This window comes from Bacillus rossius, chromosome 2, assembly GCF_032445375.1.
Source record: "Bacillus rossius redtenbacheri isolate Brsri chromosome 2, Brsri_v3, whole genome shotgun sequence".
Lineage (NCBI taxonomy): Eukaryota > Metazoa > Arthropoda > Insecta > Phasmatodea > Bacillidae > Bacillus > Bacillus rossius.
In genome coordinates, this window is record NC_086331.1 from 98,980,973 (window position 1) to 99,004,068 (window position 23,096).

The 23,096-nt window shown below is 41.0% G+C and overlaps 1 protein-coding gene across 1 annotated transcript in view; it reads right to left on the reverse strand.

Annotated features, from left to right (window-relative positions):
- Positions 1-13,248, reverse strand: part of LOC134529503 (dual serine/threonine and tyrosine protein kinase-like) — a 43,684-nt gene extending 30,436 nt beyond the window's left edge. Inside the window, exons 1-2 of the mRNA XM_063363653.1 lie at positions 13,148-13,248; positions 12,336-12,567 (exon numbers count right to left, since the gene is read on the reverse strand). Of these exons, the coding sequence (XP_063219723.1) occupies positions 12,336-12,567; positions 13,148-13,228 (313 nt within the window). The 5' untranslated portion in view covers positions 13,229-13,248. The remainder of the gene's footprint in view (positions 1-12,335; positions 12,568-13,147) is intronic.
- Positions 13,249-23,096: the final 9,848 nt, after the last annotated feature.

Consider the following 23,096-nt stretch of genomic DNA (forward strand, 5'->3'; position numbering starts at 1 on the left):
ATATTCACAAAGCACAATTTAATAATAATATGACAGTTTTTTATATAATTTCAAAATTTATTTCAAAATTTTTGAAGTGAAACTTTTTTACAGCCAGTAAAGTCAAGTAGAATGGTGATGTCATCACAGGGTAGCAAAAAGGGAGTAAATAACGGAAGTAAATTGCTTGAAGGCGCAGGATGGTAGTGCGAAGCAGGGGGAAGGGGAATAACGTATAAAGTAGAGTCACTCTTTGCAGGCAGGTTTTTCGTCATGTTTGTTACAACTGTGAACCTCCATTGTTAAGTGTTATTGTCCAAGTGAATAATTGAATATTTTCAACTGAAACATGTTTAAGCCAGAAACACATGGGAGAAGCAGCGCATACTTGCATATATTTTTATATACTTTAGCATATGTCTGCAATCTTTGGCATACTTTAACAATTTCTGCATATTTTGGTATAATTTCGCATACTTCCAATACTTTCGCATACTTTCATATTTTTGACATGCTTTTGCATATTTTTGCATACTTTGGAATGTTTTCTCATACTTTTATAATTTTACAAACTTTTACATACTTTCACATACTTCTGTAATTCACAACTCTTAATTTTCAACTATGAAGTTGAATCTGGTTTTTACAGTAAGAATTGTGAAAATTTGTACACACATTTTCAATGATGGTATATATCACATTTTAGCTATAAAAAACACAATACTTAATTCTTAGAGTCCACTGAAGACATTGGACACTAGTGAAAAAGGTCTATTATCAATGCATGATTACATGTGTTTCAAATATTCATGTAGTCTGAAAATTTTCTATTTCACTCCTAATGTGCATGGCAGTCATAGAACTTCTTTTTTAAAAAAAAAATTCAGATAATTTGTCAAAAGTAGCCTATAGCCACTAAGTTAACATCATTTCAACAGCTCTATTTACAGTGTGGGGTACAGTAGTGTCTTGTTCATAAGAACTTCGCATATCCAACATTCCGTATCATCTGACGTTCCACCGCAAAAAAAAAAAAACATCAATTGGCAACAAGAACTGCAATGTACAACCGTCAGTGACGTTAGTTTTTGTTGATTCCCAGTATTAGTACTTAAAAACTTGGATGCTGCCATATCCTAGATAGTCCCTGTATTTTCAAGTTAAACATGATGCTGTTCTGAAAGTATGGAATCATAACAGAATAATTATAGATACAGTGAAACTTCTGCAGATATTATCATTTATTCTTCCTGACAACTGCTGCGGTTTGTTGAGTGATCAGCTGAATTGTTCAGCCTCATGCATTGAATGAATGAGCTAGGGTTTGTTACACCCCTCGTGCCTCAAAATTGAATTATTTTAAATTAATTAAAAAGGAGCCTTGGAAACTTGCTGGATAAAAAAAATAAGTTAAATAAATTGATTTACCAGAGGCGACACGAGGTGGGGAACAAACAAAATTTAGGAACTTCCTGTAACAAGCAAGGAGGAAGTTGGTGTGGATCGTTAAAATCAATAAATAAAAACTACACAATTAACTTGATCTATAGTTTCCCTGTTTTATTTGCCCTGAAGAATTATCTTGTTTCCATTATTTTACATACAAAAGGTTTTAACAAGTTTCAAAGATTAACAAAAGAAAAACGAAAATGGGGCCGGCCCGCGAGTATTTAAAACAATTTACATTCTTAGTTTGAAATATAAACATTTGCATTATGAGTTTCACACCCAAAGTTGGATGGATCCGATGATTACATTGATAATTAGTTCTATTGGTACTACATTTTCTTGAGAAAAACACTGGTCGCTGGTGGGTTGGTCATCTGCTTAAGATAGTTCGTAGTTAGGTAGGGGGGGAATGTTGAATTTACATTACCACCCGGGGTCTTCAAACGATCACGTCGGGTAGTAGAAATGTTTCTTCTAATGTGACCCACGGAACAGGAGGGGGGGGGGCGCGAGATGGGAGCAATAAGTCTCTCCCTGTCATCGACCCTGTCTGCAACAGTCCAAATCAAAACTGATTAGAACTTGTGTACAAGCAGTCTATGGGGCAGAAAATGCCCAATAAAAATTTAAGGGAAAAAAAAAGGGGGGGTTCGCGAATTATCACTCACCAAAACAGGGGAGTTGCCCAGCACGCTGCCATCGTGGAGTCAGCCCGGATCTGGAGCTCGCGAATTGCGCGGCAGGACGCGGATGATTTCTTCATGATAAAATTTAAAGAGAAAAAAAATTTTGAAGGCAAATAACTAAACTATGCAGACAGACTAATCTACTAGGATAGACTTGAGGGATAGCATCCCTTATACAGAGCGACTACATAGTCGTTAGCAGACGGATGAAGTCTTGCCGATTCGCCGATACTCGATGGAGATCTGTCTGCAGACGCGACGCGAGTTGATCTGTCTCGCGGCAAACCGCGTCTCGTAATTAAAAGTGCCCGCCGGCTCTTACAGGGGGAGGGAGGTCTGGGCCGCCGAAAGATTCCGAACTTGCCCGAATGCGGGCGGAAAAAACTCTGGCAGGAGTTTTGAAGTTGGCATCACTGGGCGACAGTAGAGAACTCTGTCGGAGGGGTCTGAGTTGAAAACAATCGACTCGCGCACGGCGTCCATATAACTCAAGGGAAAGCAGGTGCTGCTCTCTGGCGCCCTAGAGGGTAGGCAAGCGGAGAAGTTCGCGACTTGGTCGCTAGGTAGCGCTTGCTATCAGTTCTGGCGCACTCGTTTTTGCGCGAAGACCTTGAGGAGGGTCACTGGTGCCCAGGGGGTTACGACCGGTCATTGGTCTTACTTGGAACAGAGAAGAGGGGGGGGGGGGTAAAATGCAACGCTGCTGGGAATCTACGCCCCGTCTTGTCTGCAGAGGGGCGAACACAACACTAATACGTGATGAAAACGGCCAATCTCAGCTCGTCTCTGAGAACTGGTCGCCTGCAGGCTACAGGCTTGTCTATGCAGTTAGGGTCACGAAGAGAAATGATATTACAGGCTTGAGGCGTGACTGAAGGCGGGGGAAAAGGTACGCTGTCTGCCAGTCAGGGATTAGGCCAGCAAAATATCCGATACGCCGATGGGAAAGGGGCTTCAGAGCACTGAGACAAAGTTTAACTCAGAGGAGTACACCAGACTAACAAATTAAAATCACACTCTAGTAGAGCAAATAAAATTTCCACACAAAAATTTAAAATCATAATAAAAATTTAAAATATATTGTGTCGAAATTACTAATTAACGGCACATACTTCCCCCCTGAAAGACGGAGTCAGGGTGGCCCACTTGAGCCACCAAAAACCTGGGTTCCAGAAACTTACCCTGTACCAGGATCTACTGTAGTAAACTACTTACAATGGCTAACAATTCTTACGTGTTTAACTAAAGGCTAAAACTTACAGATAACTTATTGAATTAGGGGTGCCCCTTTAAACTAGACAACTTAGTGTAACACTTCTTAACCTAAATTTCTTATAAACTAGTACCATGGATTTTTTATATTACTTATAATTATGACCTAGGTTTTTTTTTATATCAACACGTTGGTTGAGTATGGCATGCCGTAGTAGGAACGCTGTTCCTTGTATAAAGAAACACAGTGAAGAGTGCCCTCATTTTAGGTTGGGGTGTACTTTCTTCAACTGAGAAATGTGTGTGCGCGCGCGATATTCGCCGGAGCTGGGGTCGGCTAACGCGACCGTGACTGGCGTGAGGTATCGCTGGATCTGCCAGGGGCCATTCCAACGATATGAAAGCTTGGCTGACCTCTTGTCGATCGCCTTGCTGAGTGTGTGTGCTCTGCACAACACTAAATCTCCTACTCTGTAGGGATTGGGATAGCGTTTTTTGTTATATTTTTGCCTGCTTGCCTCGTGGGCCAAGTTCAGGTTTTTACGAGCTCTACTCCAGACTTCCTTAATGTTCCTGGGGTCGTCTGGCAGTAACTCTTTTAACGTCCATTGATTAGAGAGTGGGGTGTTGGGCTGGTATGTAAACATGAGTTCAAACGGTGTTGTTTTGTGACTTTCATGTCTGGCGGAATTGAAAGCCATTTGCAACCACACAAGATTGGAATCCAACCTATCCTGCGAGTTCGCATGGAATGCTATTAAGGCAGACCTGGTGGTTTCGGTTGAAACGCTCCGCATGCGAAGGCTGGGGGTAGTAGGGAGTCGTGGTCACATGCTGAATCCCGTGTGAAAAACACATGTTTTTGAACTGAGTCGATTTAAAGTTTGTGGCATTATCGGAAACAATAATGGAAGGTACCCCGGATATTTTGAAAATATAATTTTGGAGGGCTCGAATGGTGATTTTGGCCGTGGCTCTTCTAACAGGGATTAGCCACACAAATTTTGAGAATGCATCTACGCATACTAGAAGCATCGAATTTCCGTCTTTTGACCTTGGGAAGGGTCCCACAAAATCAATGAAAAGTTTTTGCATGGGCCTTTCGGCCACATCGGAACTCAAAAATCCGAATTGTGTTTTCTGGGCAGGTTTGCTCAAATTGCACAACTTGCATAATTTGACCCTCTGGGTTATGTCTTTATGCATTCCGTCCCAGATGAAATTCCTGCGAATGTTTTCAATTGTTTTGAAAATTCCTAAATGTGCGCCCAAAGGTGACGAGTGGTAATATTGAAAAACCATGTCCCTGAGATTCTGAGGTAAGGCTATTTTAAAATTTTTTGCTTGTTGTGTCCTTCGGTAAAGGATGCCTTTTGAAAGTTTGTAATATTTTGGAGGTGAGCCTGATTTTATTTGGTTAATTATGTCGGACAATTGTGGGTCAGAATTTTGATTTGATTGTATGTCGGAAAATGCTAGAGGAAAATCTGTTAACAATGCGTGGCAAGCAATAGGATTGTTTTACTGAATCTCGGAGTTGGAAGGATTCTCGAACATTCGAGAAAGAGTATCTGCCACGATGTTCTGTGAACCACGAATATGTTGGATGTTGAATTTGAGAGAAGCAATTTTTACAATCCACCGACCTAATTTACCTAGTTGCTTCGGATGGGCTAGAAGCCAAGCAAAGGCCTGGTTGTCGGTTTCTAGTAGGAATTCTTTGTGTTCCAAATAGGGCCGGAACTTATCTATGCCGAAAACTACGGCAAGGCACTCAAGTTCGTATACCGAGGAGGCTTTCCTCTCCTGGTGTGTTAGGGTGCGGGAGGCGAAAGCTATAGGTTGCCTGCAGCCATCGAATTCTTGTGACAACACGGCCCCAATGGCCACACTGGATGCATCGGTTTGCAAAATAAAAGGTTTACTGAAATCAGCCATTCTAAGTACTGGAGGGCTAGCTATTGCATGTTTTAGAAAATCAAAAGCTTTGTCCTGTTCTGGACCCCAATTGAAAATGGAATTTTTTTTACGTAGCGCATTCAGTGGTGCTGCATGCTCAGCAAAATTAGGTATGAATTTGGCGTAAAAATTTGCCATGCCAATAAACCTGGAAATGCCCTTAGCATCTTTAGGGGGTTGGAAATCCTTTATTGCTTGTGTGCGATTAGGGTCAATTGTTACTCCTCGACTTGAAATCAGGTGTCCGAGGAAAGAAATTTCCTGCACTGCAAATTTCACCTTCTTTGTATTAACAGTGAGGCCGGATTTACATAGTCGCTTAAGGACTTCTTGCAAATGAGCCATATGCTCTTCAAAAGATTCTGAATAGACAACGACATCATCAAGATAATTAAAAACAAATTTGAATTTCAGGTCGCCGAAAATTTGGTCTAGAAGGCGTGTTAACACTTGGGCGCCTGTGGCTAGGCCAAAGGGTACTACCTTGTATTGATACAGATTCCACGGAACGCAGAAACTTGTGACGTGTTTTGACTCTGGTGTTAGTGGTATTTGATGATAGGCCGAATTTAGGTCAAACACACTGAAAAATTTGGCTTTACTAAACCAGTGACATGCCGAATTTAGGTCTGGTAATGGCGTCATCTCTACTTCAATTTGTCGATTTACGCGGCGGAAATCGACCACCATGCGGTGAACTTGGCCTTGGTCCTTGGGTACTAAAAATGCCGGGGAGGCGAAACTGGAAGTGGAAGGTTCGATAACATCTTTGTCCAATAAGTTTTGTATGTGATCCCGCATTATCTGCATTTTAGGTCCTAATAATTGGTAAGGGTGACACCTAACTGGGGTTTTGTCCAAAAGCTTAATTTCATATTGGGTGAGATGGGTGCGCCCTAATTTTTCACTCAAAACGTCGGGAAAGTTACTGCATAACTTCTCTATTTCTCGTTTCTGTTCAAAGTTAAGATGGGTTAGTGAAATGTTATTATCACCTTTAGCCTCTGTGTGAATGGCATTTACTTTGCTCTGACATTTTGCGTCAGGTGACACAAAAGAAACAAAAACTTGGTTGTTAAATTTAAAGTGAATTCTTCGTGCTTTCAAATCAATTATCATGCCTGTTTTTGCAATAAAATCGGAACCAAAAATTAAATCTGTGGCCAAATCATCTGCTACTAAGAATGGGAAAGACCAAGAAAACAAATCGATTTTTACTTTAACGAAAACAATACGATTTACCTTCAAAGGCTGTTCAGCCGCTGTAAAACACTTTATTTTTATTGGCTCTACCTTCTGAGTCAAACGGTCTTGTTGTAATTTCCTGAATAGCTGGCCTGACACGAATGATCGCACGGATCCAGTACCTATTAGGCCTGGAACTTCTTGTTTTCCAATTATTGTGTTGGCGTAGGGCAAAACTGTGGGTATATTAGCTAGAATATTATGACATGTTCTTTTGTCCGTGGTTCGCGGACAATTACATTGTCTGCACATAGGCCTAGACGTGTTACAGTTTTCCGTTTGCTTATCTTGACGAGCTTTGTCTTTCTTAGCTCGCCTTTGTTTTTGTTTTCTTAGTTTATTTTTTCTGTGTGGGGAAGCGGTGTTTTGTTGAAGTTTTTGTTCGTTGTTTTTATTAGGGCCTTGGTGAAGGGAAAAATTCCTAATGGTTGTTTGGGTGGCTGGCTCAGAAAAATTTTTTTCTGGCCAGCGGTTTACACGTTTTTTGGATTCTGCGAATTTTGATAGTTTGGGCGATAGTTTTTTGCGCGACACTGTTCAATGTAGTGCCCAGTTTTTTGCAGTACCTGCAGACAGGTATCCGTTCATCTTTATTTTGAGGCTTAGCGACTTGTTCATTGCTGTTTTTGTGTTGCGAATTTTTGTTATAATACTGCTGTTTATTTTCTGTTATTCTGATATTGTTGTGGGTGTAGACATTAGCTTCTCGATTTCGCTGGTGGTCTGCGTATTCTACATTTGTGTTGGAGATGCACAAGCGATCAAGCTCGGCAAAATTTTGTGGTCGGGCCTGAAAAACTGCCCGCGATCTTTCTTGAGGGTTAATTCCATCAAGTATGTTAGAGACTATCTCACTCTCAGATACTCGCAACCGAAGAATTTGAGCGGCTAGTTTGATGTCTGCTATGTAATTAGGTAAGGCTTCATTTCTTTGTTGTAGCCTGTTGTACCATTCCAACCTGATGTTGGTCATCAAACGGGCTGGAATAAAATAATTTAGAATGTCCTCGTGAAATTGGTCAAAAGAATAATTTTGCTCAATGGCGAGCATCACTCGCTCGCTCAAGGGTGGTTGTGTAAAGGGGAAAATAACTTCTAGGAGTTCCCTGTCTGGAAGGTTTGCCTTTTGTTTGATTTTGAACAAGTTCTTTAGGAAGTCGATTAGGCTCCTGGGTTCCAACCCTGTGGTTTCCTTAAAATTAGCCAGCAGTCTTTCAACGGGATTTGGTATCTTAGCGTAGAAACTACCTCCAGTTGTCTGATTGAAGGTAGGAACCACAGGTACTGGGTTCGGTGCTAGATTAGAGGCGTGAGGTGTGACTGGTGGAGGTTGAGTTTGGTTTTGAAGTTGGTATACCTGCGGGCCCAATGGCAGGTATGTGGTGGCGGGGCTGGGGTAAGGAAGTTGTGATTCTATCCTGCCACCAGGGTGCACAGGGGCTGGTTGTGGTAGCGTAGCTGCCAGGGTGGAAGGAAAGGCTGTCAGTGGCGAAACTGACCTTCCACTGGCCGAGGAGGTGGGAAGGGCTTCTGGAGAGGTATGGAGGGATGAGAAGGCTGACCGGAATTCATGATAGGGGTTGAAAATGGCGGGTGAGGTGGAGGGTAGATATATGGGTTGGGGCATGTAAACAGGATGAGCTGAGAGCGAATGCATAGGATAGGCGAAGGTGACATTGGTGCTCGGGTGAGTACCAGTCGCCATGACAGTCGCAGATGGAAAATGAGATGGTGTGAATGTCGAAGTCAATGCCCGGCGACGTGATGTCACGGGGGGTGAGGGTGGTGGGGAGGGTAAAGGAGGTGGGGTAGGGACTGGGCTGCCTCCAGTGTGCATTTGTTTTGGGGGTTCCTGTACTTGACTGTCAGTTACTCCTCCTGCCACTGCCTCTACGGGTTCAAGTATTCTTTGGTCGATTGCGGCTAGTTTGCTCCGCAATTGGAAATTTAGACTAGGAATTTGTTGCCTACATTTCTCGATCTCCTTTTGGTAGATCCCATTTAATTTGTTGGTGGCTACTATTGTGAGGTTGGTAAATCTCGTGCCAATGTGACTCAAGCGAGTTAGCGCACGTAAGATGTTGTTTCTATTTGTCTCGTCTCGTACAGAATTAGTGTAACTGTGGAGTTCCTGAAATTTACTACAAACACAGTTAAATTCCTCCAAAGAGTCCAAGTCAGCGAGATTAGTGACTTGTGGTTGAATTTCGTCGGCACACGCAGCTCGGAATCTTTTCCGGAGCGTGGCCACGTCACCGAGGATTGACAAACCTCGAAATCTGAGTTCGTACTCCAGCTCGTCACGGCGGAGATACTCCGGCGTGAGCATAGTGTCCCTTTCGTAGGTGGAGCTTGGTCCAGTCTTACGAGGACAGCAAAACATATACAAAAATTTACGTTGATTGGTCAACCAACAAAGGCTTAAAACTATGGTTGAAACAGTACCTTAAATTCTACACAAGACACTCTTAATTTAACTTAGCTTAATAATATCATAGTTGCTCCGACGGGTCGGAAGTATGTGCCCAGAATACAAAAAGTTAACTATTGCTGCCGGCAGACGAATAAGTTGGTACGTCTGTTGGCGTCTCTCTCAGAGGTAAGCGACCTCCGGGACTTGCGGGAGCAAGGGGTGTGTGTGTGTGTGTCCGCGCGAGCCTCAGGCACAAACGAGATATGATAACACCGCCGGTCGCCCGGGGTGCAGGGGAGGGGGGGGATGTCTACGGCCTTGTCAACAGCACGTTCGGGAACGCGCGGTGGGGGGGGGGGGGGGGGGGGGGGACAGCTGGCTGGCTGAAGGACGTCTCGCGCGCTACGCGCTAGCCTAAGTCCACACGGGAATTTAACTCAAGATAAATTTTAAAAATTTAACTCATTATAACTAGGGGGTGTACCAGCGATCAGTTTACAATATTATTACAAAATTGTTATTATCAAAAATTAATTTAAAAAAAATTTTTTTTTGTACTTTTATTTTTAGTTTAGGTATGCTTATATTATTCAGGTATGCCTATAGACCAAGGAAACCATGCTCTGCTACCAAGTTGTTACACCCCTCGTGCCTCAAAATTGAATTATTTTAAATTAATTAAAAAGGAGCCTTGGAAACTTGCTGGATAAAAAAAATAAGTTAAATAAATTGATTTACCAGAGGCGACACGAGGTGGGGAACAAACAAAATTTAGGAACTTCCTGAAACAAGCAAGGAGGAAGTTGGTGTGGATCGTTAAAATCAATAAATAAAAACTACACGATTAACTTGATCTATAGTTTCCCTGTTTTATTTGCCCTGAAGAATTATCTTGTTTCCATTATTTTACATACAAAAGGTTTTAACAAGTTTCAAAGATTAACAAAAGAAAAACGAAAATGGGGCCGGCCCGCGAGTATTTAAAACAATTTACATTCTTAGTTTGAAATATAAACATTTGCATTATGAGTTTCACACCCAAAGTTGGATGGATCCGATGATTACATTGATAATTAGTTCTATTGGTACTACATTTTCTTGAGAAAAACACTGGTCGCTGGTGGGTTGGTCATCTGCTTAAGATAGTTCGTAGTTAGGTAGGGGGGGAATGTTGAATTTACATTACCACCCGGGGTCTTCAAACGATCACGTCGGGTAGTAGAAATGTTTCTTCTAATGTGACCCACGGAACAGGAGGGGGGGGCCGCGAGATGGGAGCAATAAGTCTCTCCCTGTCATCGACCCTGTCTGCAACAGTCCAAATCAAAACTGATTAGAACTTGTGTACAGGCAGTCTATGGGGCAGAAAATGCCCAATAAAAATTTAAGGAAAAAAAAAAGGGGGGGGGTCGCGAATTATCACTCACCAAAACAGGGGAGTTGCCCAGCACGCTGCCATCGTGGAGTCAGCCCGGATCTGGAGCTCGCGAATTGCGCGGCAGGACGCGGATGATTTCTTCATGATAAAATTTAAAGAGAAAAAAAATTTTGAAGGCAAATAACTAAACTATGCAGACAGACTAATCTACTAAGATAGACTTGAGGGATAGCATCCCTTATACAGAGCGACTACATAGTCGTTAGCGGACGGATGAAGTCTTGCCGATTCGCCGATACTCGATGGAGATCTGTCTGCAGACGCGACGCGGTTGATCTGTCTCGCGGCAAACCGCGTCCTGTAATTAAAAGTGCCCGCCGGCTCTTACAGGGGGAGGGAGGTCTGGGCCGCCGAAAGATTCCGAACTTGCCCGAATGCGGGCGGAAAAAACTCTGGCAGGAGTTTTGAAGTTGGCATCACTGGGCGACAGTAGAGAACTCTGTCGGAGGGGTCTGAGTTGAAAACAATCGACTCGCGCACGGCGTCCATATAACTCAAGGGAAAGCAGGTGCTGCTCTCTGGCGCCCTAGAGGGTAGGCAAGCGGAGAAGTTCGCGACTTGGTCGCTAGGTAGCGCTTGCTATCAGTTCTGGCGCACTCGTTTTTGCGCGAAGACCTTGAGGAGGGTCACTGGTGCCCAGGGGGTTACGACCGGTCATTGGTCTTACTTGGAACAGAGAAGGGGGGGGGAAATGCAACGCTGCTGGGAATCTACGCCCCGTCTTGTCTGCAGAGGGGCGAACACAACACTAATACGTGATGAAAACGGCCAATCTCAGCTCGTCTCTGAGAACTGGTCGCCTGCAGGCTACAGGCTTGTCTATGCAGTTAGGGTCACGAAGAGAAATGATATTACAGGCTTGAGGCGTGACTGAAGGCGGGGGAAAAGGTACGCTGTCTGCCAGTCAGGGATTAGGCCAGCAAAATATCCGATACGCCGATGGGAAAGGGGCTTCAGAGCATTGAGACAAAGTTTAACTCAGAGGAGTACACCAGACTAACAAATTAAAATCACACTCTAGTAGAGCAAATAAAATTTCCACACAAAAATTTAAAATCATAATAAAAATTTAAAATATATCGTGTCGAAATTACTAATTAACGGCACAGGTTTAAGATCTCAGTGCTATCCAGGTGAATTAAGGATGGATGAGAAAACAGGAAAAACCCACCAGCTCAAGGAAACACACACCACATTTCCAACTAGCATAAAATCCAGGCGTGACCCTGCTGGTAACTGCTTAGGTGAGAGGAGAGCTATTTTCAGACTACTCAACCTCCCCTGGGAGCAGTTATCTGGTGGGTGAGGAGGCAAAAGAATGCTTTGCAGCCACAGAGTGCCTTGCAACACCAATAAAAAGCCTGCTGTCACCTAAAATACTAACGTTTCAATTGGTCTCATGAAAAATAACCATAAGGGAATATGTAATTAGTCTTATGTTTGAGTTGCAATGTTAACTCACTGAGGTTTCGGATAACAATCAACCCAAGTAAGGAATAAGAAGCATTCACATCAGTTTTCACCAATAGCTACACTAATATGCATCTCCATGATATATCTATTTTTCAAGTTTGCATTTACATGTTTGATTTTTAAGTATCACTTTTATACCACCTTCTACCTTACTGATGACAAATTTTTTCATTATCATCACACCACTTATTTGTGATATTGAGAGCCATCAATAAACTAAAATAACTAGCTTTTTAAACCTTATCGCATTATTAAGATTTTCTGCATTTAAAAATATCTTAAAGTTGTCAGCAAACAAGTTTTAATCTAAATAAGAGAAATATTTTAGCAAGTAGTCGTCTTCTCCTCTGCCATCAATGATTCTCCATCAAAACTCTACACGCCTGCTAAATGTTACTTGGTATAAAAGAAAACATTAAGTAATAAATAAAAGAATATAAGAATACTTAACTATAATAATATATATGCATATTGAACTTACTTTTAAAACAGTAGTTGCTTGCCTTTTCTAATAGATGGCCTTTCTCATCTTGAAGTATCTTATTAATTATATATGTTATTTCTTCTTGTTTTTCATTTGCTATCATCATTAAGTTTTTAAACAGATCTACTTCTTTTTCCTTTGCATACTGGATTCTACGAGGCGTGATTTGAAGTACTCTTGCCATGTCAAATGCTATCAATATGAAATGGCGCAGACACTGACTATGAATCTGTAAAATGAATATTACATGATTAAACTACGAATAAAATCATTTATATTTTAATTCACATTAAAACATACATAAATATTCACAATCTTATTCAATTAGTAACATTTCTCACATACAACTGAAATGTTGCAACACTGTACTTCAAACATAAAAGCTAGAGAAGCAGAGAAAGTTAAGTTATGATCAGATCTTCGTGCATATTCATCAACAAGAGCAACACACTGTCACAAGCACAATAAACTGTTGCTAATTTATTCCAACCATCCTATGCTACATTAAGGAGAAAATGCATATGAACTAGCTGGGATGAGGCTTGGGTAAGAATGTTTATGATGTTTTCAACTTTGTACATTAAATTGCATGTAAGCTGCAGCCATGATCCCTATTTAGATAGCAACATGCTGTTCAATTTGGAGTAATATAAAAAAAAAATAATATTAAAATTATAGCAAAATGTAGCGAAAACCGAGAAATTGGAAAATTATATGGTAGCTCTTTGCTACATCTCCAAACCATGCAAACAAACTTTTTTCAAAAATTCTGATTTGGCATATACCAGGACTGCCAGCTTTCAACAAACCAAAGGAGCCACTGTAGATGGACTATCAGGGTGCCATAGCAGTCCTGATCCGAGGACGGGAAAAAAGCATGCAGTCGCCATGCTTGCTCCGGCTCTTGAACCCTGTCTGTGAACAAGCCGAATCCAACATGATTAGACCTGGTTCACAGACAGTCATTAAACGGGCAAAAATGCCCACAAAAACAGTGATGGTCAGGGAAGAGAAAGGTTGTCAAAACTCACCAAAACAGGGTGTAGCTCTTAGCACTAAGAACGTGTGTCCACCGGGAGGTGAGAGAAGACCGTCCCGAACAAGCGCGGTTGATGCGGACGCACTCATCATTGATAGAAGTTAGAATTTAGCAAAATAAGACTATTTCTACATGGAACACAGACTGAATAATTAAGGTCTAAAAAAATAAAATTAGGGAAAACATCCCTTTGCGAGACGACTACATTCTCGTATGACGGCAAAAGTCAAGTCTTGCTGTGGGCTGGTCAAGGATGAAAAGTGGTCAGTCTGATAGCACGGCGCGAAGTCTCTGCATGGCAGGAGCAACTCTTAATTAAAACAGGCGCTTGCTTTTGAAAGAAAGGGGGGGACTTCGGCTTCCGGACTGAAAGGTTACGAAGATTTCCGAGTGGTTGGCAAAGAAACACCTGCCTCAATATCTCGACGTTGTCATTAGCTGCCCGAGCGGAGCGCAATCTCTTGGGTGGTGGCCAAAATAGAAAACAAATTGACTTGTGCATATCTCGCACGAGGTTAGTTTGAAAAAATGGGGCATATGGAGGAGACTAGTGGGGCACTCTGGTGGCTTGCAGAAGAATTACAGGGCAATGCTTGTGGTGTGAGTTGCCACGGGACAGGCTAACTTCGCCCGAGACTCACAGCAGTTGCTACCTCCGCCGCTAGAGGTCAGAGGCGGTACTTTTGAAGACCTATGCCTAGCCTTGACTTAGGCCGGGGTTAGTGGCCGGTCAGTGCTCTGGGCAGTGTTCCCAGGAAAGGCTGGAGAGGGGGGGGGGAGGTGAAAATTGTAACGATGGTGGGAAACTAGATCTACAGAGCCCGGAGACGTGCCGGGACGTTGGGGAAACTTAGCTCAGGACATGTCAGAAATCGCTCGCGTAAGGCAGCCTCTTAGAACCGAGCTGCTCTAACAGCTTGCAGGGCATAGCAGTTCTTGTCATGGCTACAGTGAGAATTACAGGCAACGGGCGTGCATCAAAGCGGGGATAAGACGAGCCCACATGCTGGCTCGCGAAGACTCGGTAAAAATCAGATCTGACGCTGGGAACAGATTTGGGAGACTAGCCTGACAAACCTTAAGTGGGAGAGTGCAGAGAACGGAAAATGATTTAGTTATAAAATTACTGGTAAAATTATGGTTCAAAATTCAAATTTAAAATTGTGCCAAAAAAATGCTAATTGGCGGCACACCACCAAGCACAGCTCCAAATAGGGGGTGGTGTGGACAATAGCCACTCCCAAGCCCAAATTTTAATAATTTTAATTTTATTTTGGAAAGTATATTGACTTATACGTAAATACTTAAATTATGTTATATTATTCTTTCATCAAAAGTTATAGGAAACAATTTAAGTTCAGTATTTGAGACCATAAATGTGAAAATATTCCAAAGCCAAGCTCTGGATTATTTAAAGTAATGTTTAGTAACTGTGTCAAATCTTTGTACGAAAGAGTTCCTGGAGCCGACCTTGGGAGCCACGGTGGTCGAGTGGTCGGATCATTCACCTCCCCCCACGGCAATCTGCATTTGATTCCAGCGAGGTCACAGCAACACTTCTTGCATGTGAACTGGTGGGTTTTCTGGGGTACTCCCGTTTGCCCCGTCCATTTATTCTGTCAATGCTCCATTCTCATATCATCACCCCTCATCATCTCTAATGCTTCAATGCCACACTTGCATTTAAATATAATTAATTAATTCACGAAACCGGACTCCATTTTAAAAATATACAGAATAAAACAAAAAAATCACAGAATTCCGTAGAAAATAATATATTTTTATATAATGTCTCACTCTCAGTTTGCAGTACAGAGCAAATGGCACCCACTGTTGCTAGACTGACACTATCTGGTTTGTTAACATTAAAAATCTGATTTTGTATACCATCGTTAATTATAATATGCTTTAATACATTTTTTTCTACTAATTGTTGATTTTTCTAAAACCATAAAACAGTGCCCACTGACAGTATTATTGCAGTTGAAGACATTCTGAAATAAAAATAAATAATTAAATGCTATTAAACACCAATTATTATTTCACAGGAGAAACTATTTGTAACAGTCAGTCAATATTTATAACAAGGCTTTCATTAAATTAAGTGCTTTGCTCAAACAGAGCAAACATTTTTAATATTAAATGATATAAAAATTTGTTGACAAAAACAGTTGAAACCAAGATGACGTCTTTCAGTTACGTCTATAAGAAATATAAATGGAATATAATCAAATGATATAACAAGAAAAAGTATTTCCAATATTTTTACTCCAAATTTTTTTTACAATATAGAATGTTTTGTTTGCAATACTTCCACTCGATCTTGATGTTTGGTACGTCGGATGTTCAGAAATTGTGAGGCATAAATTTAGCGGGTGGCAGGGAATACCAAAACAAGCAATTTTTGTTCAGGAACATATGACCGGAAACACAGCCCCGCAATGTTACACGTGTGAATAGCAGTGTAAAAATTTTAATTTCGCAGGCATCAGGGCAACATTCCACTAGCTGAGAGGACGTGTTGTCTCAGCACAGTGATGTTTAAACACTCTGTGGGTAGCAGGCGACAAGCTGGCGCAGACGTTTCGAGTTAGCCACACGCAGGAGCAACCAGCAGTTTGGTGTACATTACCCTTTGTGATATTAAACTCCCAGTTTCAGAGAGTTGCCGGTTAAGCCATATAAAAGTATTCCCAACTGGTACACTTCTGTTGGAAATGCCCTTGGTAAATGTGTACTGCTTCTGCTGCAATTCCTCTAGCCTCCATACACCATGTGTATAATGGCCATCTCTGTAAATGTTAAGAATGTCATGCCATTACTGTTTGTAAATTTTGTAATCACAGCACCATACTTACTAACCGCCAACACTGTGCTAATCGGCAAATGTGCAAACATGCCACAACCAACCATACAGACTGCTGATTGTCACTGTGTTTGACTAACTAAACATCTGAGCCCGGATCATCACCTGCTTCCTGCAAAGAGTTTGAACGTCACGGCGCTGCAATCGCACGTCCTCTCAGCCAATGGAGTAGTGCCCCTTTTCCAGCAAAATTTAAATTTGCCCGCTAATGACTGCACCTGTTAACTTTGCAGGGTTGTGTTTCCAGAGATGTTCCTGAACAAAAATTACTTGTTTTGGCTATTCCTGTCACCCATAAAATTTATGCCCCACGATTTCCAAACAACTGGTATAAATAGTGTTTGGGGAAAGTCGTCTGCTTTTTTTTAAGTGGCAATAATGATAATAAAAATAATATTCTGACTTGAGAGTAAGTGACATTGTCAAGGTAGGATGAATACAAGCTCAGCCCCAAATGTTTTAAATAACCGTATCTTTGAAACCCAAGGCTCTTAAGCAATAATTTTTAAAAAGGAAGTAACTAAAAATATTAAATGACAAATTTTTATCACAAAAGAGTATAGAATCATGGCCCTTCAGATTTCATAGTTAATGGTTATTTTTCTCTACACCAAGCTTTAAAAATATTAAAACACACTTTCGGCATATTCTTAAGAATAGTTTGAATAGCAACTTAAAACAAATACACCTAAAAAAAAAACCTTTTGGCATTAATTTCCTGTTTTCTTGTGAAAACATTTTCATTTTTAAAATCGGGAACTCTGCAGCAGGTGAATTAATAGGCTCACACTAATTCTGAAAAAGCTATTTTATAGCAAAAATTCTTTAAAGCCGGTAGAGTAAGTAGTGGCAATGAGTCAACAGCACACAATAAAAAAAAATTATTTCTTAGAGACAAATAGTCAGTCAGACAACTGTAAGACTGCAGGTTTTTCTTTGCCATGTCTGTTACAACTGTGAATCTGTAAGTGTAAACATCAATTGTGTACTTTAATAGCTATCAAATTATTTGAAGAAAGCACAGATAACAGCAGCAGCACTTTAATTCATGTTTTCATTAAGCAAACTTACATACTTGACAACAAGCATACTTGTGCACTTGATACTTACACATTTATGTACTTGTGCACTTGCATACTTGCATAATTATTAAATTCTTTCTCACATGCATGATTTCTCACTCTTATACTTCTGCACTCGCATACTTGCACACATTCTTATTCATTCTATTACATCTGTGAAGTTTCAATTTTGAGGTGCATGGCAGTAGCAATTTCACTAACAGTATTGAATCCAAAGGTGTTTCTAAACATAAAAATGGTGTGTTGTAGTTGGTGTGAAAGTGTTCCAATAACTTTACTATGTGGTAACAAAAGATTACCAACTCATCAAAAGGAGAGTGGTTTACTGATACTTTCATATAATTCCTTAAGAAAAAAATCTACGTGATCAGATGGTGTAACTGGTTGCCCGCATTCAGTCCACTGCACAGCAAAATATCATGCTGAAAGGTTCATGGTGTGTGGTTGAAATGAGCTGGTGCATAATCATGTAACAAATAGAATTTTGCTCTACGATGAAATAAAATGTCCTCAATCAGGAGGTTAAGTGATCAAATGTTCTAAGAAGAGTGTATTGTTTGCATACTGCTGCAAACAAATGTATGAAGCATACAGTAAGCATCGGTGAACTCTCTAGATGTGTTAAGTGTACAGTGAAATGTTCTAGCTACTAGAGGATCCACCACACAATGTCCTAGTTCTTGTTATTACTTCGGAACTGACCTATAAATGGTTCTTAGTGCAACGTGGTACTCCTTCCTCCACAATCAATGACAATGGCATTTTAAAGTCTTCTACTGGTTTCTGGTGCTTCAATCAAAATAAAATGTTTCCCTTACATGCTCCTAAATATTTTTTAATGTATTTTTCATATGTCATTGATATAGGGATGTTCCCATCTAACTGCCACAATGTAAAAGTTAGCATATCCCAAAATTAGTTTCATATCCCTCGTCCTGAAAATGGATATTTAATTTTATTGCACACATATTTCTGTCAAGTAATGTATAATACAACCGGCAAAGGGACCCCATAGTTTTGAAAGACAATTACTCTGAGGGACAACAATACATATTTGCCAATTAAATATTCCATACTGCATGACTAACACAATCTGTAAGCCATGCACTTTGTTTTTTCTTACAGCCTGCATTTATTAATTCATTATGCTCATATTCAAATAGGTACCATAAAGTATCTCATAAAAATTAATTTGTTACCTGGCACGACAAATTTTTTTTTAATGTTTACACGTAAATTTTAAACTCAAAATTGCAACAGAAAAGACATTAATATCTGCTAATAATATATTTTAAAATATACCTATACAGCTACAAGATATACTTTCATCCAACAAAATATTAAATAGTAAGCAAAATTTCCTTATTTTACATGTTTCTATTCTATTCAGAATTTGCATAAGAAGCTTAACCATGATCTTTCACATATAACATTTGGTGCACAACATCTCGATTTGTCACTTTCTTCTTTGTTTTTACATGAGGAGAGAGTGCATATGGGCCAACATGCAAGCCTCAACAAACTAGAAGCAAAATATTTTCTATGGCTATTGCTATTATGTTAACAGTACAGTAAACCCTCGATAAGTCGGACTAAAAGGGGGGAGAAGTTGTCAGAGTTATGATTTGTCCCAGTTATCGAGTGGATAATTTTAGGTTACACCCAAAGATAACTACATACCAGTGTTACGAAATAAAAGTATACAAAGTGGTATCAGTTTAAAGACAGCCGCAATGTAATACATAATTTATTATTCAGCGTCTTTTAAGTAAAGCACGGCAAACACTCTGCAGCGAAACACAAGTCCATAGCTGTGTATGGCCGCTAGCAAGGTCAACTGTGAGCAGCGAGCACGAGACGGCCAGGCAAGGTTGCGCGCAAGGTCACAGTAGTCTGCCGGCACGCTGTGCGTATCTATCAACTCAGCTGTTGCTGCGTTGCCGCCGCACGTACCTCGTACACAACACCGGGCATAAAAAATTTTAAGTTTTTCCAATTTTGAAGGCTCAAAATATTGGCGCTGCTTATACATACCAATATACGGTATAAAAACTGTGAATTTTAGGCTACCACAAACTTTCGGACCTTCATTTAATACGAGTAGCAATTTAATCACTGTTGGAATCAGTAACACTTTTCGGGATCGGAAACACTACACTTTCCTTAGGCATACTGTATGAACATGTGTAACCAATCCCCTGACCACCCGGATTGATTACATTAGCTGGGCGAACAAATAACACGTGACCAGAGCAAAATACTAGCGAAGGCTAGTTTAGCATACAGTACACTGTTTGTTTTGAAGAATTTAAGGTAATCTTTTTATGAAATGAAAGATTAGAAACGGTGACATATATATGTAACTTTAATCATATATTTTTTTTATAAATATTATTTTTACAATTATCTAAAAAAAAGAAAGGTAACATAAGCAATGATTTACAAATTATCTTATCACTTAGTTCTTCACATTTATATCATCATACACGCTTATAGTGACCACATCTATTAAGTTTTTAGAGATATAGTCTTAGGTACATGAAGAATAGTTATGACGATATTTTTGAACAACAAACGTAACAATGAATCGTCTTACTTGAATTGTTTCGCCTTTAGGTGCATATCCAAAGTTAATGGACGTCTTATTAACTCGACCAAAAACTTCATTACAACACAGGATAAGAAAGCTATGTTACGTATCCCCCCTTACGTAATCTCAGGTACATTAGTATTATCAACCCTAGGACGTGTATAGCAGAACCCCATAATACACCTCTCAAAAGAATATACGTTAAACCTTGCGATATAAATGTTATTATAGCAACATTTAAATACGTAAATTTTACTCAAACTGAGTGTACGCATACACCATTACATCATTACTAAAGATGCTACCTATCATTAACCATCAATATCTAACATCGAACGTAGGCACACAATGACGGATGAAACGGACCCGATTAACTGAATTAGAAGCAACACTAAGTCAGTGCAAAGCGACTGAAAACGCATCTAAACAAATGAAGGGAAGACCTACAACCACCCACGGCCTGATAGAAAGTTCAAACGCTGACAATCCCGCAACACGCAGTCAGAGGCGGAGCTCACGCCACTGCCTGAGTGCATCCAGAGTAAGCAAGCTTCACACCGAAGAATAATTCTTAACTGGGACCCATGTTAAGCATGTGCGGTTTCCACGAGCATAATGACGACCTAGATATACCTAGCTAAATGAACCCAAAGAGCGTGCCTACGCAGATGGACAGCCTTACTCCTAGTGAGCGAGGACTGCCAGGAAGACCGGTCGGGCGGCCCTATTTATACCCCACTAAATCTATGCCACAAGAGGCGCTACTGTCGACCTAAAAAAGGGGAAGGGAGGAGGAATGGTGGAGGGGGCACTGGTAGGTGAGGAAAGGCTGCCCGTTGGAGTGGGGGAAGTGGGACGGAGGGGAGTGATGTGCTGGGTTCGAGTCCTGTGTTGGCTACAACTTCCCCCTCCATAAGTTCCTCTTGCCAGCGAAAATGTTAAGTCTCAAAAAAGCACGTACAGGTCTCTAAAAGAGGGTTGAAAGTAGAATGTAGAAGAGAATGTTTAATAGTTGTTGATGGCTGAGACACTAGACACTATCCAAGGCTAAGACCGGCCGGGGTGAGGGTGCCAAAACGCCCAAACCGTCCCACAATACCCCTCTTCAGGCCGAAGGATAAGTATAAGCGGGTGGCACAACTCTTGCAGATGCCCCCGAGATGCGTCGTTTAGTCGAAGCACGGCGAGGTCCAGAGATGAGGTTCCACTGGTGTCTACTCACGACACCAACACTGAGCAGGCGACGATCGAATATCTTCAACTGCAGGCAGACGAGGTACGCTCCGAGAGGATGTAGCCCAAGTCCGGGCAGACGGCTCCGCTCGAACCCACCGCAAGGTCCCACGCGACATGATTCCAGAGTAGCAGCACAAGGGAAGGACGAAGGAAACAGACAAGGACGATCGCGATCAACTGAAACAAGGGGGAGGAGAGAGAACAACTGGGCACACAACATAACAAAACCTTAAAAACTAAACAACCTAATTCTACAGCCTACTCACACCGTACCTTACTTTTGAAAAAAGAATTTTAATTGAGCTACATGGGCCTTACGAAATTTCCTAGGATTATCAACACATTTTAAAAGGACTGTATTAACCCCGAGGAATCGCTCCACAATGAACGGTCCCTCATAGGGGGGTATAAGTTTAGAATTTATCTGAAAAGCAAGATTAGGAAGTTTGTAACATCTTACAAGTACCAAATCACCTACTTTATATGTATGATCAGATCTGTCTCTATTATATGACATGGCCACATCGTGGCGCGCCTTTTCCAAGTTACAGGAAACAGTATCCAACACTCGATTAAGCGAACTGGCATCTAAGCTGGAGTCGATGGGAGGAAGACCCCATTGGTTTAGGAGTGGATGGGACAAGTCTCTACCTAAGAAAGGTACACAGGGAGGGAAACCTGTCGCTGAATGTATCGATGAATTAAGCCCAATGTTTATAAATGCCAAATCGGAATCCCACAGAGTCTGATCAAACCGGTAAAAAGATGTAAGGATTCCTTTCAAGACCTTATTAACACGCTCCACCATATTGCCCTGAGGGAAATATGGCGAACTATACACAGGTTTGACCGACCACTGAAAGGTAAAATTCTTGTACACAGAGGACTGAAAGTATGGGGCATTATCAGACACTATTATGTTTGGAGGTCCGAATAACTTAAACACATTATCTGTCAAACTCTTAGCTATGGTTTCTGCTTTCATATTGCGAAGGGGCAGTAATATTACAAATTTTGTGAATATATCAATAACCACTAGCACACAAATGTTTCCTTTTTTTGAACGAGACAACGGGCCGAAAATATCAACGTGAATACAGTGCCAAGGAGCAATGGGAGGGTCGGCGACATAAAGGCCTTTTTTGGCATTGCGGGGAGGCTTCGACATTTGACAATCAACACAAGTTCTAACATAATCTCTAATATCTTGTTTCATTTCAGGCCAGAAAAAATGTTTTGAAATACGTTGGATGGTTTTCTCGATGCCTAGATGGCATCCTATGGCAGAAGCATGGAAATAACACATGATCATAGGACGTAACGCCTTGGGAACAACTGCCTTTTTTGCCTTGCCTATCTTACCCGTAAAATATATTAAGCCTTGATCGATGATATATGGAACATTTCTCTTACTATGCAAATCCTTCCTAATCGCTAGACATAGGGAATCTTCATCTTGATATTGACGGATGTTTAAATATGATTCTGGGAATAACTGAAAGGCGTGTATCTGAGCCATAAAACTATTATTTTCTTTTTTAATTTCAAATTCATCGGGGTTGAACATGCGTGAAAGCGTGTCGGCAACAATATTATCTTTACCAGGTATATGATGAATATTAAACCGAAATTTGGATAGGCGTAGGATCCATCTGCCTAGTTTACCTAACTGATGGGGATGATTGAATAACCAGCTTAGGGCTTGGTTATCTGTGTATAGGTCAAATTCTCGATTATCCACATATGACTCAAATTTTTCTAAGGCAAAAAGACAGGCTAGGGCTTCTTTCTCATATACACCGAACTGACGTTCAGTCTCCGACAGTGTCCTACTGGCAAATGCTATCGGTCTCAAATTACCCTGCTCAACATGTCCCAGAACTGCCCCTACCGCTACACTAGAGGCATCCACCTGGGTTGCCAGACGTTTCAACTATGGACGCGC